The sequence below is a fragment of the Sinohyriopsis cumingii genome, chromosome 2, assembly GCF_028554795.1.
Source record: "Sinohyriopsis cumingii isolate HCF-2022 chromosome 2, ASM2855479v2, whole genome shotgun sequence".
Lineage (NCBI taxonomy): Eukaryota > Metazoa > Mollusca > Bivalvia > Unionida > Unionidae > Sinohyriopsis > Sinohyriopsis cumingii.
This window is the reverse complement of record NC_142962.1, coordinates 73,587,713-73,607,352: the sequence shown is the minus strand read 5'-3', so window position 1 is coordinate 73,607,352 and position 19,640 is coordinate 73,587,713. Positions and strand designations below refer to the sequence as shown.

Genomic DNA, 19,640 nt, shown 5'->3' with positions numbered 1-19,640 from the left:
CTAGTCAACCATTAATCCTATTTATTATTCTACTTCCTTTTTAACATTTCCGTTTGGTTTCTAAACAATTTTTCTAAATAATATGGGATTTTTTTTATAAGGAAGCACGCTTATTACTTTCTCTTCTACAAAGATATGCACGTATACTAATTTCAAGGGAGATAAGTTGTGAAAACTTATTGTGCAATACTGTCACTCGTTTATACTTGAAGGCAACAAAATGGTTGAAATGAAAATAATTATTTATTAACCCAAAATACACTTTAGAATCAGTATGAACAGCAGCTAAGGAGTATTTCAAAACATATATACTATCACGTTTGCTGCAAATGTGTATTTCCATTTTACACATTTTTTTACACTTCATACAGATTTAACGCTAAAAGAGTAACAATGAACATAACAATAACTACCTAAATAGGGCCATTGTTTAAGAGTCGCAACAAATCGAGGACGAGGAAAATCTGTTTAAGGATAATGATGGTATCTGCAAAGAAATGTTGAACTCCTCGTAAAAATACTCGTTATACTTTTATAGCAGTAACTATTAAAATCACCGATTTGCCAGTGTTGTTATTCGTTTAACTCTTTGCTGTGGAAGCCATATTCACGAAATATTCCTCATCAATTCCGCTTGCGGATGTCATTCGGCTCTTTCCTTGAAAACAGATGATGTGCACGCCTATAATCCAATTATGTACACATTTTTATTGGAAGTCTGAAATGAGACATTCTGAAGAAGATTTTTTTATTGTCTGATTTCACGGTTGGCTCAATTGCTTTCCGCTCTTTTATTATCGGGTTTGGTGCGTTCTTGCATGTTGCTTTGCCCCTCTTTTATCTGAAGGGAATCGGTTGGTTCTGGTTCTGGTTCCGGTTCCGGTTCAATCACAGTTTTCCTCATGAATGTTAGTATGCGGTCCCGGAAGTATATTCCCATAGATAGTAATATAGCCAATGGGATAAAGATACCCAAGGAAACTCCAACTTTAAGGCCGATGTCGCCTGAAGCTGGATTGAAAAAGAATGTTATGAATCATTATAAATATAGCAACAAAACATTGGATCAAGACTTTTCAAGAATTGTTAAAACAGCGACCCCTAGCTGGAGAATTTAATCAAATAATGATTTAAAATAAAAGTGATTCGTTGTCAAATAGCATTGACCAATACATTTTGTTAAAGGAAATATAATCATATTTTTACATTAGCATTACATCCAATAACACGCAACAAATTGTGTAAATTTAATGTCTGTGAAGTTTCGTAATAAAGCTAAAGACGTCTTCATTTAGCTGTGATAAATCCGTTACGCTACAAACATTTTTTTAATATATTGTATCCTCCTTACGATGTTTTTTTTTATTTCTGGGACTATTCATTAAAAAAAATCTTCAAGGAGATCACACCGTTGAGTCAAATTTTTTCCTCAGTGAGACACTGTATAAGGTTAGTAGGTTATGAGCTTTCAGTTAATTTTAAACAAATTAGAATAGACATATAAAATCAATTTATCCACGGTTTTATGTATGTATGTATGTATGTATATATGTATGTATATATATATATATATATATATATATATATATATATATATATATATATATATATATATATATATATATATATATATATATATATATATGAGTTTATAGTATATCCTGCTTACGTTTTCTTGCCACTTAGATGCATATTCCGGACAAACGTTCCCAGCACAATTAATTTATTCCTCATTTATGCAAATTTTGAATCGCCTATATGCATACATGTTATTCACATAAACATAAATATGCATAGCGTAATCCCCTATGTCCAGTACATTTGCATTTCTACATTCCTTACATCAGGGGTGCCCAACTTTTTTCGGCGAAGGGCCAGATTGCATTTTCTAAGACCAATCGAAGACCGTAAACACTAATTTCTTTAATATAATTTATGTTCAGGGGCCAGATTTCTGTGTTGTTTTAATTTGCCCTGAAGGCCGGACAGAACACGTTCGCGGGCCGGGGTTTGTGTACTCCTGCCTTACATATTACTGCATTTATGAAAATAGCATGCATATTACCGAAGTAAAGAAACCCCATTGCAGTGATTTGTACTTAGCAGCAGTTGTTGTACTGATTAGTATCGTGTGCTAGTATTTGGTCTAATCAAACGGTCTGAAATCAGATACTGTAAGTAGTTAGTTGGCATCCGTTAGTCTCGAGAGACGATGGAACTGCGCCCATGAGAGATGTCCCGGTTGGTGGTTGTGCAGCGTCTGCTGTGGCTAAGTAGTCCAATGCGGGAGCGGCAGTCCCTGCTGCACTTGCTGAACTTGAAGGTTGTGTCAGGTGTTGGTTGAAGCTGCTTCTTCTTCCTCTGCGATCGTCTTTCATCAGCTAGCAAGCGTTGCTTGTCCTCTCCGGCTTTCAGACCAGTGATCAGAGCATGTCGTCAGCCTGATCTGTCTAGAGCGAGCTCTTCCCAGGTGTTGACATCAATATCAAGGGCTTTCATGTCATGCTTACAGGCATCCTTGAAGCGGAGATGTGGCCGTCCGATCGACCTTTTGCCAGAGGCGAGTTCCGAATAAAGAATGTCTTTGGGGATCCGTCCGTTAACCATCCGACGTACATGGCCCAGCCATCTGATGCGGCTTTGGCGGAGGAGTGTGATCATGCTGGGAATCTTGGCACGCTCGAGCACCTCGTTGTTTGTTACTCGATCGCTCCAGGTGATCCCGAGTATGCGTCGGAGGCATCGCATGTGAAAGGCGCTCAGTCTTTTCTCTTGTGAGGCGTACAGAGTCCAGGTTTCACTGGCATACATGAGAGTGCTTAGCACGCATGCACGGTACACGGTGATCTTAGTGTTCATGGTCAGCATGCTGTTGTTCCACACTCTCTGCGACAACCTGGAGAGAGTTGTTGATGCCTTTCCGATACGCTTGTTGAGCTCAGCATCGAGAGAGAGGTTGTTGGTGATGTTAGAGCCGAGATACATGAACTGACTCACCACCTCAAGTTCGTAGTTGATGATGATGATGCTTGGGGGGTCCGCGTCCTGAACCATCACGTTAGTTTTCTTTAGGCTTATGGTTAACCCAAACTCATCACATGCTTTAGCAAAGCGGGCCACCAGGCGCTGAAGCTCAGCTTCTGTGTGGGTGGCTAGAGCAGCATCGTCTGCAAAGAGCATGTCCCTGATGGTTACTTCACGCACTTTGCTCCTTGCCTTCAGTCGTGCCAGGTTGAACAGTCTGCCGTCTGATCGTGTGTGCAGGTAAATCCCTTCTGTGGACGTCCCAAAGGCGTGCTTGAGCAGGACTGCGAAGAAGATGCCGAAGAGCGTGGGGGCAAGGACACAGCCCTGTTTAACTCCACTGCGGATGTCAAAGGGGTCGGATGTTGAGCCATCGTACTGCACTGTGCCTTTCATGTCATCGTGGAAGGACTGGATCATGCTTAGCAGCTTTGGAGGGCAACCAATTTTCGCCAGGATTGTGAAGAGTCCGTCTCTGCTGACCAGATCGAATGCCTTGGTGAGGTCTATAAAGGCCAGGAAGAGGGGTCTGTGTTGTTCTCTGCATTTTTCCTGCAGTTGCCTGACAGAGAAGATCATGTCGATTGTGGACCTGTCTGCTCGGAACCCGCACTGCGACTCTGGGTACACTCTGTCAGCAAGCGTCTGCAGTCTGTTCAGGATGACGCGTGCGAAAACTTTACCCAAGATGCTGAGAAGTGATATGCCCCTGTAGTTGTTGCAGTCGCTTCTGTCGCCCTTGCTCTTGTACAGGGTTATGATGTTAGCATCTCTCATGTCCTGAGGCACTGCCCCATCGTCCCAGCACTGGCAAAGGAGGTCGTGCAGTTGTGTGAGAAGCACGCTACATCCACACTTGATGAGTTCTGCTGTGATGCCATCCTTCCATAGGGCTTTACCTAGGGACAGTTTCTCTAAGGCCTTCTTTACTTCGTCTACAGTAGGTTTCTCGTCCAGTTCGGCCATGAGAGGGAGGTTTTCAATGGTGTTGAGGGCATCATTGTTCACGTGGTTCTCTTTGGAGTACAGTTCGGAGTAGTATTCCACCCAACGCTCCATCTGCTTGCCCTTGTTGTGGATGGTATCGCCTGTGGCAGACTTCAGTGGTGCTGTCGGTTTCTTCGTGGGACCCATTGCTTTCTTTATGCCATCGTACATGCCTCTGATGTTACCAATATCTGCTGCTGACTGGATACTCTGACAGAGCTCAAGCCAGTATTCATTGGCACACTGCCGTGCTAATCTCTGCACTTTGCTTCTGATAGACCTGTATGCCTGTAGTGTCTTCTGACAGGGGGATTGCTTGTATTGCAGGTGACCACTGCGACGTTCTTCTATGGCTGGCATGAGTGTGGCAGAGTTAGCCTCAAACCAGTCATTGTTCTTTGATTACTTCTTACCAAAGATCCGTGTGGCTGTGCTGTATACAGTCTCACTGATGTAATCCCATCTTTCTTTGGCACTGCCGTTGGGGGGTTCTGAGTCATACGTCTTGGAAAGAGCATATGTGAATTCCTCAGCCTTGTCTGGATATGATGTCTTGCTCACATCAATGCGTGGTTGACCCTCTTGCCTAGAGCGGTGGATCTTCTTTGGCTGAAGCTTCATTTTGCAGCACACCAGCGAGTGGTCGGTTCCGCAGTCAGCACTGTGGAAGGTACGGGTATGAAGCACACCCTTCATGGCTGACCATCTTGTAATGATCAAGTCCAGCTGGTGCCAGTGTTTAGACCGGGGATGCCTCCAAGACACTTTGTGCTGTGGCTTTGTCTGAAAGAATGAATTGGTGATGCTGAGTTCGTGGTACGAGCACATCTCTAGAAGGCGCTGCCCATTCTCGTTCATCTTCCCAACGCCAAACTTGCCAAGGCAGGAGGGCCAAGAGTCATGATCGGCACCCACCCTAGCATTGAAGTCGCCCAGCAAAATCAAGTTCTCTTCCTTGGGAATTTTGTCGATGAGCGAGTTTAACTCATCATAAAACTCATCCTTGGTATCTGTGGAGGATCTTAGTGTGGGAGCGTAAACACTGATCAGGTTGACAGGCCCGTTTGTGGTGTGGAGGCGGAGGGATAGCAGTCTTTCATTTCCTTGTTGGCAGGGTTCTATCATTCCCAGCAGAGTGTTCCTGACAGCGAATCCAACACCAAACTCCCTGGCTTCATCTGCACTCTTTCCTTGCCAGAAGAATGTGTAGTTCTTTTCTCTGAGGGACCCAGAATCTGGTAGTCGTGTCTCCTGTAGTGAGGCGATGTCGACCTGGAACCTTGCGAGTTCGTCGTTGATGACTGAGGTCTTACGAACATCACTGATTGTCTGGAGATCATCTGAAAGCCCAGTCAGCATGGTCCGGACATTCCAGGTACCTAGACTGAGGATTGAAGTCTTCTTTTTTATTTTTATTTTGTTATTTCTTGGTGCAGTAGTTGCAGTCCGCTTGTCAGGTACTCGCGTACCTTAAGCCTTACGCACCCAGCAAGGCAGGCGAACTGTGGCGGGGCGGCACCTTATTGGCTGGGGGCTGCCCAGTTTGAGGCGGGCGGTAGCTGTCCAGTGAAACGTGTTGGTCTGTCCCAAAGTCAGAAGCAACCCCTGGCGTCTGGCTCTACGCCAATCGAGTGGTGACTTATAACCGGTAAACTGCTGCTTCCCGTGTTGTGTCGACGCTATGGAGCGAAGCTGGAGTGTCCTCTCCAGGGCGCAAGCCTGGGCAGGGTGATATGGAGAATCAACTGTTGCCCATGCAGCTGATCCCCCCTCTCCACGCAGCTGATGGATCCAAGGGAAAGGACAAGCCGATACGTCATGGCACCAGCTGCGTCGCAAGAATTGCCGAGATGACACTGAAATCAATGCCAAGTCGCCTTTGGGACTACGACTCCGGATTTTCTGTTGGGGTTTACTCCCTTAGCCTTTCCCCTGAGAGGGTATAGTCGCAAGGCAGCGAAGGTTTGAAATCGGAGTTCACCTTCTCCTAGATGGGCGACCACCCAAGGTTAACGAGCCCCATCTGCCCGAAGCATCTGGTTTTGAGGCGCCAGAAACTCGCCTGTCATCCCTTCTCCAGTCAGTTTAAACAGGTTCTGCCACTCGTGAAGGCCTGGAACTGGATTTGGTTGTCAGAGGCTCTATCAGACGCAAGCCATTGGGAGATTTCCAAGGGAAGTGGGTGCTCATCTCCCACAACCGCCCCCGATGACAACCCTTGAAACCCAAGTATTTGGTCTAATCAAACGGTCTGAAATCAGATACTGTAAGTAATTAAATTATATTTCGTCTTTTGCTATGACTCAGATTATTGTGAGGAAATATTCAATAGGTTTCAAAATCGGAAAGGGCTTAAATGGCGACTTTAACTAGCACATTATGGACACAGCATGAACGCTTAGTAACATCATTTATTATATGCTTTTTTTTCTCCGTTAATTTTACATTATCAGAATCGTTCAGTGGTAATAAGAATGGCAAACAAATATACTTACAGTTTTGCATCCAGAATTTCCTCAAAATATACTTTCTTAGTTCTGCAAATCCGAATTACATGGGCCATGTCATGAGTTCTCAAGCTTGAATACACATTTCGAAATTATACTGTAATTTCGACTATATTTCAAGTGCAATTACGTCTTCGTTACTGAACTCAAAATGAAATAAACATTGAATTCAATAGCGTCTTTTTGATAATTGCAATTGAAACACTGCATATTTTTCCCACATTATGATTTCAAATAGTCAATGACAGAACAAACACACTTGCAGATGTAAACACGCTTCTACCGCGCCGCTTCAATCTGATGTATTTCATGTACAATTTGCACAGATGAATCCAGCCCAAAATCACAAACTTTCGTCGGATCGAAACAAAATACCAAAATCTATTCATTCCAGATCAAATGGAAAAGTTGTTGCAATGCGCATTCATTCACAATATGACTGCAAATTTCAATTTTTACTAGGCACGCCATTTTCTTTCGAAAGTTATGTCGAGCGCGCGACTAAGTTCAAATTTATCTGGGCGGAGTTATGTGCGCATTAATAATGTTGTTGTGTAATGATAAATCTGCTCTTGTGTATTTAGTTTGGAAAACGGCATGCATTCATTTACGTTGTTTATTGTAGTGTATTTTGTTTATATAATTAAGCCTTAGGTAATAAGAAAATGAGCATATAATAAAAAGGTTACTACATTTGTATGGGAAAATAAGAACTCGTTTTGTCGGATGGATATACTTCACTCCCAAGGTCGTACAGTATTCCATCCAAAAAACTCGTTCATATTTTCCCATACAAATGCAGTAACATATAAATACTATCCGTGTTTGTCTTTTGTAATTTAGATCCAATTATTTCAAAACGTTATGTACTATTGAACTTTTTCATACTGTACACCATTTTACTTTAAAATGAATTATACATTCTTGCATTACAATTTGCATTTCATCATGTTGTGACGGTGATGGAGCTGTTATTGATGGTTGTGATGATGATCATTGTCATCACTTTGATAGTTATTTTTAATAATCAGCACCATCCAGATCACCATCATCATCATCGTCACCCTTCTCATAATTTATTATAGTTAAGACTGGACAATTTTTGATCTGGTTCTTTTTTTTAATGGTTATGATCGCCATGAAGTGTAAATTGATGCACACAGTCATGCTAAATGAGTAAGAAATCAATTGATAATATTACCTGTAGGATTGCTTGAATGTACGTGCACCTTTTCCGGGTCTTGACATATATAACGTTTCCACAGATTTCGACAGTAAGCTTTCTCGCAGGGAGGATTCTGAGATTTACATTCATCTTCATCTAATAATAAATGTTATTGTTATTTGTCAATAATCTTATAATACAAGAAGATAAACCATTAGAAGGGGACAAATATTATTATATCCACTCTTGCCAGGGCAAATTCATTTTTGCCATTTTTAATGCAGCAGTAGAGCATTTGGGAAACACACACACACACACACACACACACACACAAATATATATCAACATCCAAATTTCATTTATAGTCGTCACGCTTATTAATAATTGAATTCTGGAAACCGATTTGCAAAGTAGGCAACGTTTGTGGTTATATATAATATATACGGGAACAGAAGCAGCACCTGGCCCAGATCGTTGATACCCAAACGTACCAGTGATATCAAGAAAGGTACAAGAGAAACTGCAGAGACAATAACGCGTTTGACAGAGGTAATTGAGGTGTCAACGAAAGCTTATTGAAACTGGAAAAGCATATGGGGAACTAGCCAAACGTACCAGTAAACGTGATGAAAATGCTAGAGAGACATTTTCCAAAATAGCAGAGGTGCCACCCGTATACAAGTCTGAGTTAAATACACCACCTCAATTTTTTAAAGAGAAAGCTCGCCATGAGATCTTTACAAAACCTATAAATTTCACTCTCGAGAGACCTCACGACTGATTAAAGTATATGCTAAAACGCTATCAAAAACAAATCATAAACCTATAGATAAGGAATGGCCTAAAATGGTATTCAGTGAGTTCACTGGAAAGAAACAAGCTGCCTGTAACCAACTGGAAGTGTTGTGTAGAAACGTATAATGCATATAATTGTGAAGATATTGTAAAAGGTGATGCGTTATGGAGAAAATATTTGGCGTGGTACACACCACAACCAGTGATGCAGTCACAGCCACCTCCTTAAGACCCTCACGTTGAATAGAAAACAAATGACGAGTTTGAACGTATACAGTGACCAAGAGCGTAAATTTCAGGAACGACAAGAAGAATTAAGAAGGTGGATGGCACAACAATATACTCCCAAATTTAACAGAGAAGAAAACGCATACACTGGATGAAAGACCAAATAGGTGGTACCAACAAAAACATGCTGCATCAGTGCCTCCATCAGCAAAAAAAAAAAAAAAAAAAAAAAAAAAAAACATAATCTGCATCTAACGTGAACGTATAACACCATTCCTAGAAGAATTCATTACAAAAGTAAGATGATACAAATGTACATAGAGATCAATCTGATATTTAATAATAATAGCAACAATGACTGCCGTGCGTGGACGTATGTACACCATTCGCCTAGTTAATGCGAGGAAACTTGTGTGTACAAAATGTTATGGAAATGGGTTCGGTGATGTTGTTCCTGGATTATTTACAATTGCACCAAAAGCACTCGCATTATTATCACCAGTCCCCAGTGCTAAACAAAATAAAAGGCGAGTTGTGGACAGTCTTAAAAGTGCTACTGTGGATCGATTAAAAAAACGTGAGCTCGCAGTCATCTCAGTCACTTCGAGATCAATTACAGCGATTAACAACACGATCACCAAAGACGGTTCCATTTATATTACCATCAACAGAATCAATGCGGCCTCAAGTTAGTAAGTCCATTAACGAGGCCACTCTGCAGCAATGGTCAGATTCAGCGATTGCAAATTTGACAGTTGGGAGTGGATTTAGACGTGTGTTTAAGCCGTCACACAGTGGTATTAAATAAAATCAATAATATATAGTTTTGCAATGGCACAGTTCAAATATATATTTGATCCAGCAGTTGATAAGGGAGCGCCTGTATTAGTGGATCGAAGCATTTAGAGATTTTCAGTATTACTCATATCCTGCCAGGGATCTCAATCAATATAATTGCAAGTACAAGACACGTCTAGGTTTTTCCTTCCATGTTAGGCATTCTTGGAAGTTGATGGGAAAATGGTACAGAAAGACGGTTTCGATTATCCCGCCAATACCACAGTGGGGGTTTGTTAACATTCGCATAATGGCGTTGTTTAACAGTGTACATTATAACATCGATGGAAAGGAAATCGAATAAATTTTATACAATGTTTATCTGATCACACCAATTATTAGACTATCCAGATATAGCGATAATTACAAGAGAACTGGTCCAACAATGATGTCTGCCAAGAATACATTTAATAATGATGATTCTCAACAGCATACAGTTAGGAGACCTAAAAAGTCACATCAGCCCTTATAAACGCAGAGAGCCTCAGTACAATTTTTTGTGCAATTCTTCTCAGTCACATATTTGGTTTTTGCAGGGATGTTCGCAATGTTATTTTTGGAGCCAAAGACACAGTTACATTAACACGCAAAATAACTCCAACGATGCAGTTTGGCGTGGTGCACCTGATGAAGATGGTTAATTTTTATTAGAAACGTTAATAGTGGGGCTGTCTGTGTTATCCCCTTAAATTTCTACAGAATTGGTTTCATCAACTTTGTCGCTTCTCGCATATAACACAAGCCACACCCATCAATTGCTATTGTATGACAATTTGCTTGGCAAATACGTACCCAACATGGACTTACTACACCAAATATGTGTTTATGGCTTTTCAACTTACAAATCGAGACCAAGTCCAAGCTCATAACAAAGTGATATTTAGTGACTGAAGTTTCTTTGTGGTTAAGCGGTCATCAAGAACCTTCTGAACAAATTTCGGGTTAACTTTACAACCAATAATAATGCACGTGCATATCACAATCTGTAGTAGTAAATGGACCGACATCAGAACATTGACAGTGGTTTGTTGATTTCCCAACATGAATTCATGACACTGTACCCAATTTATTATTTTTTAATGGAACACAGGGAGTTGTTCAGACAATCCGTTGTCGACATGTATTTTCATGTACGTGTAGGTACAGCTATTGGTAATGACAGATGATATGCTGAGAAACTTCCTGATTCTGTTGTAGGAGGGTGCTGGTGGCCGAATAAAGGTGATCTTTGCACCTGTGGAAAATTGGTACAATTCAAAATTATATCTATTACGTATTTTACATAATGATATCCTATCACGAACGTGAGGGTCGGTCTTACTGAAAATCAAATTGCGAAAATAGAAAAGCAATCCAAAACAAATGTAGGGTCACACTAAAACTTTTTCCTGCCAAATTAATTGGAAATGTCCGTGCGGTTGACCCCAATACAGCTCGCTCAACTTAATACGGCCAAATACAAACCACCGAAGTAATTTTAACCTTATCAAAGTCAGATGTGTAATAAATGCAAACGACTGGTGGAATATTTCTATTCGTTGCAGCGATTCCAGCATTAATGGCAGCAGCGGCTCCAGGAGTTGTAAAAGCTGCAGTGTTAGAGGTTGTCAAAACTGCATCAGGAATGACTTTGAAAAAGGCAGTCTGTGGTTGTATAACAAAGGAAGAGGTTTCTGATTAGCAGTCTCAAACAAGAAGTCCGAAAAAAGGAGTGACGAGTTCAGAATAAAGGACTAGGATCTCCAGGAATGGGTGAAGCGTAGAAAATAGGAAGGCTTGAGGAAATAGGAAAAGGTTGATACACGGTCAAGGGATGAAGGTGGTACAATCATTCGTGGGCATTGGGCTCTTTTCAACACTCGTTATTATGATGACATGAATCTAATTTAGACACTGCTATTAAATTATGTTGACATAAATTAGATTCAATTGGAGTTGCCGCTGATAATTGGTATTTATTACATTTTGTTATTTTTCTTGTCTAAGGGGGGCTCGTATTGCATTATTTCTTCCCAATAGTCTTGCTCAGTTCTCTGTTGAAATTCTATCTTTCCACTCCCATCGGGCTGTAATATCGAGGGAGGTCATTCTCTAGATAACGCCAGCCAAATTAAATTAACCACTCTTCTTACTAAGAGAGCGACGTTACCGTCACTGTTATATAACTAATGGAATCAGACTGTGGCTATGAAGCTGCGGATTTACCAAGAAACGGAGTGCTGGACCAGCTTGCAGCAGATGTTAACATCGATAACGGTTTTGCTCCATTTTTTGATGAATATCTGCGCTAAAACGGTGTTACCAAGCCTTGCCTTCGTATGAACTGTCATACAAATTTTGCTAATGTCCAAGTAGAAATTGCTCGCTGAAATTACCCTGATATATCATTACCAACTCGAGGTCAGCCTGGAATCATCGCAAGTGCAAATGAAAATGTTCAAGTTGCGTTGACACAGCACAAGGTGTAAGAATACTACGGGATTGTTTCTACAATGGTGAAGTGGCATTCACCGATGTATCCACACCGGTTATATTTACCAAAGAATAGTTTACACCATCATTAACTCAGTAGAGACAAAAACATCTCGACCGTCATTCGACAAAAACGCACTTGTTCGGGTAACAGTTACTGGGCAAATATCATCGTTAGTCAAAGGTGTTGGCATAATGGGTGTGTTTTTAAACGATTGTAATGCAAACCACCAAAACGCACAATCGCCGGATATTTATGTATTCCTGATGCAAAGTTTTTTTTTTTTTATAACTGTATGACAAGTGTGCGAGAAAGATAGGGTAATCGGCTGGAAGTTCATGTGCGTGATGATGAGACCGGACGAGGTCTGCCTGTCGTGCAATTAAAATATGCGACTGTATTATTAAAAGAATACGGCCAGACCCTCATTCTTGCCGGCGTGAGAAAAAAATATAAGCGAAGCAGAGAAAAACAGTTGAGAAATGAAATTACTAAGAGAACCGCGCTGATCGTAAAATACAAACGCGCATGCTTAGTCGTAGTTTATATTCGCGGTCTGGAATCATGACCACATCAACCATTGTATGTGCACCAGTCGGAATTATTATCGAAGCGATATCGATGGTAACCGGTGTCTCTGGTGGTGCTAGCAAATTAATTTCGATGAAACTGCATTCACAAATATGCGTCTATTCCGAATTCACAAATATGCGTCTATTCCGAATTCACAAATACGCGTCTTTCCGAATTTCTTGCGGCTACACAGAACAGTCCGCGAATTTGCAGACAGAAAAAGTCACAAAACAATGTCAAGTAGATAACTGGTTATCGATCAGAAACACATTAACGTTCAGTGCGTGCATTGAATGGTACCATATGCAAAACACATTGACGTTCAGTGCGTGCATTGAATGGTACCATATGCAAAACACATTGACGTTCAGTGCGTGCATTGAATGGTACCATATGCAAAACACATTGACGTTCAGTGCGTGCATTGAATGGTACCATATGCAAAACACATTGACGTTCAGTGCGTGCACTGAATGGTACCATATGCAAAACAAATTGACGTTCAGTGCGTGCATTGAATGGTACCATATGCTTGTCTACACACTCTGCGGAATTTGTTTCTACAGCAGAGTAGTATCAAAGGCTCGGTTTTGCCCTTTTTTGGAAAACCTTTGGCTCACTCACTTGACGTATGTTTGGGGTGCTTGTACCCCGTGGACAAAATTAAAAGTGATCAACATGCATGGGTAGCTTAAGTGTGAACGTCCAGTTGAATCACCCCAGAATTTACTAATGTTAAAAATTCTCTTTTCCTTTTTCATAAATATTCTCTGTTGTTGTTGTTGTGGGTTGTAACGCCATTTTTAGCACAATATATGCTATATATGGCGGCCAGTATAACTCATGGAGCAAGAATCTGGTAAGAACCGTACACCAACCAGACAGCTACTGGCAAGCTTTCTGATGTACCCACAATGGCAGAACCCTAGACTCAAACACACGCAGACGGAGTTGAGATGGCAGTTATCTGAAACGGTGAGCGCTTTTAGACCACTCAGCCACTCGGCGCCCCCGTATACGGGATGGAAAAACATAAAACAATTAGCTACTGTCCAAATCTAACTCATAACCTGTGTTATACTAGTTAGTTTTGCATTGTACGCTTTTACATAGCAAAAACAAATCAACTGTCATAAATGTAAGACAAGCATTAAAATCTTTGCTGAATAAAATGTTTGCCTCTGCATGTTGCCTCGTGCAGATGGATAAAAACACAACTAGTTCATAAACGTAGATAAGAGTAATAACAGTAGTCAGGCAGATTTCAAAAAGTATTTGTATGCGTATTTGCAACCGATGCCGATGGTCAGTTACAAACAAAATACAGAGAGTTTCCAAAAAGAGATTACTTTCTACGGCGAAAAGAAAGGATGTTCAAAATATTGCTTTCTCCATTCTTTTCACATTCTTTTTCAAGAAACACTTTCACAACAATTGGCTGCTGCTTTGTGTTTTCTCTATACTATTTATGATAGATACGATGATTTATTATACGATGATGTATTATAGTAACGATGAGTGTAGTTATTGTAATAATAATGAACTTCCAAGTATAGGAAAACATATTGTGGTAGTAATACTGGCATGGTAGTACTATCGATAGTTATTGTTGTAATAGCTATAGTAATGGTGGTAGTGGAGTAACTGATAATGAAAATAGTTAAGCAGCAGAAGCACAGAAAAAGAATGTGTAAAAATAGAAACAAATAACTATAAGCAGAAACAATACTACTAAAAATAATGAAGAAGAAGTTAAAGAAAAAGAAATCCTTCACAATTTGTGAATGTATTAATTTATACATAAAATGTTGTTCTCGTAGGAAACATTCAATCAAAACATCTCAAAAGTCACTCTTTAAAGTTTTTTAAAAATAACCCGTGACATTTAAGAAAATTACAAACCAGCTTTCACTAACAGTTGAACTAGAAATTAAGAAGTCACTAGATAACCTCTTTTGATAAATCTTTCAAAGCGCATAATATTTTGCAAATTGACCAAGGCTGCAAAAAATGTATTCGTGACATGTATATAATAACACAAGTGTTGACTTTCGACTCTAAATAAAACATGTGACTGTAGAAAGTTAGACTTTAATTTTTCAACAAAACTTCGATATATTAATCTTACCTCCAATCATCCAAACAAAGCATCTGCGATCTCCGGGTATCCTGTAAAGTGTAAAATATTAATGTAAACATGCTTTCGAGTAAACGAATAAGGAGTTGATGGCTTCTGATGTGATTGATAATGAATTATGTGTTTAAACTGTAAGAACTAGAGTGTTTGTAAAATGGATACCCCCGTGTTCCCCTGTTGTGCATAACCCGATATATACATATATGTGTGTGTGTGTGTGTGTGTGTGTGTGTGTGTGTGTGTGATAGCGGGCTATAATATATAATAGCACCTTTTTGATATTATTATATAATATAGTTATATATAGTTATATATTATATCATATAATATGATTACTGGGTATGTATGTTAATCTTAACTTTTTAGAGAAAGGTATGAAACAGGGCGAAGTTATTCCATGTGATGTTGAATCTGGTTTTTTGTAAAATTCAAATTGCTGTTCGTTGTCTTCTCTTGACTTGAAGTTTGGACTGCATGCTATCTCATTTCATCTCATTTTCATTAAATGTGTATCAATGTATATATAGCTATAGAATAAAAATTTCAGCACTTTCAAATCTTTGACCCACTTGCAAGTTTTTTCTTTCCGCGGGTCAAGACGTCAATTGACCTCTTAATTTATACAAAAGAAAATATAACTTCTTGTAAGATGCCGGTTTTGTTAAGGTAAATTTTGGAGAAAAGGTGGTATTTATAGAAGTTTTGCTTAAATAATACTGCTGTAAGGGATAATTTCTCGCTAAGCGGTAGGTTGCCGCTTTAAGTTGTGTATATTTGAAAGCCTTGTCAACCGTTTCCTCCTGCACGTCCACAGGAACGGCGATTGGGGGTAGCAGGTGGGGCGACCGCCCCAGACCCCGCTCTTGAGGGGGCCCCGCGCTTCAGGTCTAAGGTTGTCTTTATGAGATTGTCAAGCTATGTTCTCCGGTAAATTGGAAATGCTGATACAGGCCGCACGTAATGCACGCAAAGTTGCAAGTCAACCTAGTCAACTTCGTAACGCAATTAACAGGTGGCAGCACAGATGCAGACAGATGCAGCCATTTTCTCAACGCCAATAGCGGGCAGCGGCTGTCCGATAACTTGGATCTCAGTTTTTCACTCTGGCCCCGCGCAGTCATGGTCGGCCCTAGGTCCTGCGTACTCCTAACGCCACATCAGAATGTACTAAATCTGAATTAATCTTCATTATTTAGTGCATAGTTTGATATCGTTCTTTTTTAATTTACTTTTAAGTGGTTTTCAATAAAATTTCACTGCAACAGGGAACTGGTGGACCAAGGTAACGGCGGTAGAACATGTGTGACCTAGTGACGTCACGAGCATAGGGATTGCAGTAAACATAAAGCATGTGATATTATCATTTAGGTCTCCGTTTATCGCTTTGTAATATTTAGTGATTATTTGCTGATTATAAAGAGTGTATTGGGGGGACATTTCTCAACCCTAGTAATTAGGTAATTTATAAGAGCAGACGTCATAATATACAACATTCATGAATCTTTATGACAGCATATATTAGCATCGATTAGTTTTTAGTTACACTCATTTAGTAATTTGAGATAGGAATAATTGTTGTATTAGGTGTTTGGTTGTTAGAAATAATTGTTGTATTGGGTGTTTGGTTAGTGTTTTGTATTGCTTGGAGTGAAGTCCTAATATTATGCTCGAAAAAACTCAATCATGAATCATACAAACGTGAAACACAAAAAAGCAACAGAAACAACAACAACCCTCCCAATCCAAACAAACAAAAACAACAACAACAATACGCAAGTGTGAAATTATAGTTTCGTGGTGTACGGTTATTAGCTGATTGGAGAAAATTAGTTGTAGTGTTTGCGCATTGAAGAACATTTCATTTAACAGCGACATCGACTGTTGTTTTGAGGCCCTTGAAAATAGTGGAAAATATGATCAAGCCATGAATACGTAGGTGTTCGGTTTACGCGGCATGAGACACTTTGCGTGTAGCTGAATTATAGCGTATATCGCATACAGATTTGAACACAATATTTGTATATATTTTCATTCATTCAGCATATTCATTCAAGGCACATAAGAAAATAGGTGTTCCTTTTCCTTTAAACTTACAAATGGTCATAGAATAAGACTCTTTACATGTTCAAAATTATGATCCAAAATAAATATAAGTGGAGCATGACCCAGGGCTTGAGTTGGATGCGTACTAGTTTATCTCCTCGTGCCAGTTAAATGGCATTATTGCCCATAGAGTATGAATCTTTATACAACCCAAGGGCAAATTCCCTACCTAATGGGCATGCTCAATGATCTGTAATTGGATGTAGGTCTTATTTAATATCGTTCATACCTATATCATCCTATGTTTTCAAGTGAGTCAAATAAACTCGCCCAAATGATGTAATTCATGCCCGCTACATATGTAAACCGCCTGATCTTGATGATGATGATGATACAAACTTTCAGACCTGGTCTTAAGAAATTCCAAAAGATGTGCGGGGGGGGGGGGAGGGGTGGATAAAAAGAGAACGTTTAGCCCCGTCCCGGGGTCAGACAATTTAAAAGATAAAACCAATAACGCAAATAAACAAACTTTGATACACGTCTACTGACCACCCCAAACATTTACCAGATTTTCATGCCCGTATCTCAACGGCGTGGGAATAGATAGACTATACTACCAACGGACGTAACAGAAGTAGAGGATGTCATATGTATGTATGTATGTATGTATGTATGCATGTATGTATGTATGTATGTATGTATGTATGTATGTGTGTGTGTGTGTCTGTGTGTGTGTGTCTGTGTGTGTGTGTGTGTGTGTGTGTACTAAATGGATGACTTAAAATTGCCAATTCTCCACTATTTAGTATGTATTGATATGCTATTTTTCTTGTATTAGTAGTAGTAGTAGTAACAATAGTAAAATAAACTCACCCGTCAGATGTATAGCTCGCAACACAGATGATATTTATTCCAGTATTTTCAACAGTCCTATTAAAATAGCTCGCTACACGTGTGGTGTCATTTACCTCCAGATCTTCAAATATCATATTGCGTGGCCCTGTTGCTATGATTCTATAGAAGAAAAGAAAAAATTCGATTGAAAAAAAAAACAAAAAAACACAATACGAGCCTTTGGGAATTGCAACATACTCGACAAACCGTATGTACATTTCCACTAATGCATAGTGTGGTAAAAACGCAAATTAAAAACGTGCTAATACATTGATATTAGTGGTAACCTCTGTGTTTGAGAAGAAGCACGTGACAAACCAAGAGAATCATTTGTTTGTGATATTGCTTCATATATTAAAAATTATCTCCCATTCGTATGCAGTTTTCGTGTGTGTGTGTGTGTGTGTGTGTGTGTGTGTGTGTGTGTGTGACTTAGATTGTTAACGTAGCTTTAACAATTTTTCAGTCATATCACTACGATGTCTGCAGTGTGACAGTTTATAGTGTTGTCTAGCACTAGGACATCATGCCGCAGACATGTAGCATGATGTTCCACCCAGACACATTATCCTGACACCAGGCCGACCAGCCCTAACACTAACCTCTTAATGCTGAGCTCCAAGCGAGGCAACTGTTAGTACCATTTTTGTAAGTCAGCAAGAGATGGAACCATGACCTCCCGCATCCGAGGCGGACGCTCTAACCACTAGGCCACCAGAGCGGTTTAGGTTTTTTTGAGTAGGACTGTGTTAATTATGGGTATGTAAGCACGTGAATGATGCGGATGTTGATGTAATTATTATTATTATTATTATTATTATTGTTGTTGTTGTTGTTGTTGTTGTTGTCTTTGGTTGTATTCCTAATGTTGTCATTAATGTTGTTGCTGTTACAACTACTCTAGTCTAATAAAACATCCTTAAAAAAATTATAATCGTGAGCTGAAGCAAAATGCAATCACTACTTTATAACCATATGTACGTTGTTGTTGTTGTTGTTGTTCTAGGGTTTAACGCCATTCTTCAGCACATGATAGGCTATACATGGCGGCCAGTATAACTGGTGGAGGAAGAACCCTGGAAAACCCAGGGAAGAACCACCGACCCACGAGAAGCTACTGGCAGGCTTTCCCACGTACCCACGCTAGCCGAGTCTTAGACTCGAACCCACGTAGACAGAGGTAAGATGGCAGTGATCCGTAACAGTGAGCGCTTTAGACCACTCGGCCACTCGGGGCCCCCATATGTACGTACGTACGTATGTATGTATGTATGTATGTATGTATGTATGTATGTAGAGAGATGCCAGTAAACTACTGGGATGTATTTACATATGTACATATTACATATGTACATATACTTACGTATGCCCTGTCCCATACACAGACAGGTCTGCTCTTGCATTCCAAGAAAACTGAAGGCTTGATATGATCATTCCAAAAGGGAATGTGGTTTCCCGCTCGATGAACGTTGGACCACTTGTTCTTATATTTGGTTTTGTTCCTATTCGCACAGAAATCTGATAAATAAAGCATATATATATATATATATATATATATATATATATATATATATATATATATAAAAGAATACTGATTCAAGACATCGGATTAATCTACGAGGACTACAACAGTTTCTGCTATATAATGTTTACAATGGCGGGGAAATCCAGCAACCGATTTAAGCTATTTCGAATCATGGTCTCAAAAGCTAAAAAGACCTGTTATAGAATTGTAAATAGGTATATTTCTGAACTTGTGGAATGAAAATTGTCTCATTATAATAGCAGATCATATGTGTGTGCGTGCGTGTGAGTGTGAGTGTGTGTTTTCAATTTATAATCGACAGCTTAATAAGGACACATTAAACACAGATTTCCCAAAATATGTTTGGAGGCATGCAAAAGTGCTTAAATGGTTATGTGATCAGATTTGCACATATATTGTTTTGAAATGCTATTTAAACAAATTTTGTG

General features: G+C 39.7%; 1 protein-coding gene across 1 annotated transcript; it reads right to left on the bottom strand.

Moving 5' to 3' along the window:
* Positions 1-230: 230 nt before the first annotated feature.
* LOC149805176 (uncharacterized) lies at positions 231-17,940 on the bottom strand. Its single transcript, XM_089948080.1, has 4 exons — positions 17,646-17,940; positions 14,718-14,758; positions 7,720-7,839; positions 231-1,011 (listed from the first exon to the last, which is right to left on the bottom strand). Exons 1-4 carry the CDS (start codon positions 17,882-17,884, stop codon positions 773-775), a joined length of 639 nt encoding a protein of 212 aa, XP_089804206.1. The 5' UTR covers positions 17,885-17,940; the 3' UTR covers positions 231-772.
* Positions 17,941-19,640: the final 1,700 nt, after the last annotated feature.